Raw genomic sequence first — 967 nt, 5'->3', positions numbered from 1 at the left:
ACCTGGTTTCTCTGCACGCTGTCGTCTTCACACCAGGATCTGTGTTCGGTGCTGCTCTCATCTACCGTGGTTCAGGTTCTGGTCGGTTTGCTCGGCTGCTCAGAGCCTCCTGTGAACAGAACCGATCAGGAACACTCTCTGATGAAGTCTTTGTGGTTCTCATGTAATCAGGTCCAGTCAAGCTTCCAGGTCCGACTGTGGAACACGACAGAACCTTGACATTCCTGCTGACAGATCGTGAGTCTGAGCCGATGCAGAACCTGGACCGAGCCTGAAGTCAGACTCTACTCAGACCCACACATTCAGCCCAGCAGAACGTCCCACTCTCAAGGTTCTGATGGGACCGTGATGTGTTCCATGTCTTACCTGCAGCTGGGCTTCCTCCTCATTGGTCCAGGACGGTCACATGTTCAGGTGTCCAGAGGACACGTTGGCTCCTTCGAGGAACCCGTGGGAAAGGTTCTTCACTAAACCGTTGTTCCGGCTTTGAGGATCCATCTAGAACCATCTCTCTGAATAAAAGTCGTTAGAACACGGTTCTGTGAAGCAGCCGACCGGACCCAAAGCTGACTGGACCCTCTGCTGGTCCAGAGACGTGAAACAGAACACACCTGAGTGCAGGTTTAATCAGCAACAGGTGGGCCGGCCACACGGGTCAGCGCAGGTGAGAGGCAGCCAATCAGAGAAGACAATCAGAGCAGCACATATCCAGCAGCTGAAACCTTTTTAATCTTTTACTTTTTAACATTTTACTGTCGATGCTGTAAAAGAGCAAATCATCTAAAGTTCTGGACGTGATTCAGTCGTTGTTCTGACTGACGGCCGACGTTCGTCCCGTCTGTGATTTACGGGTTAGAATCCGTCTCCAATCAGAACACAGGAAACCTGTAAATGATCGTTTCTTTCACAATAAATAATGATTCGTTCTTTTAACCGTGTGGCTGCGTTTTCCTGCTTCGGAACCACT

The 967-nt window shown here is 50.3% G+C and overlaps 1 protein-coding gene across 1 annotated transcript in view; it reads left to right on the top strand.

Annotated features, from left to right (window-relative positions):
- LOC103362424 (uncharacterized) overlaps positions 1-471 on the top strand; it is a 9,496-nt gene extending 9,025 nt beyond the window's left edge. Inside the window, exon 5 of the mRNA XM_008288775.1 lies at positions 373-471. Within this exon, the coding sequence (XP_008286997.1) occupies positions 373-471 (99 nt within the window). The remainder of the gene's footprint in view (positions 1-372) is intronic.
- Positions 472-967: the final 496 nt, after the last annotated feature.

This window comes from Stegastes partitus, unplaced genomic scaffold, assembly GCF_000690725.1.
Source record: "Stegastes partitus isolate 25-593 unplaced genomic scaffold, Stegastes_partitus-1.0.2 Scaffold573, whole genome shotgun sequence".
Taxonomy (NCBI): domain Eukaryota; kingdom Metazoa; phylum Chordata; class Actinopteri; family Pomacentridae; genus Stegastes; species Stegastes partitus.
This window is presented reverse-complemented; position numbering and strand designations above follow the sequence as displayed.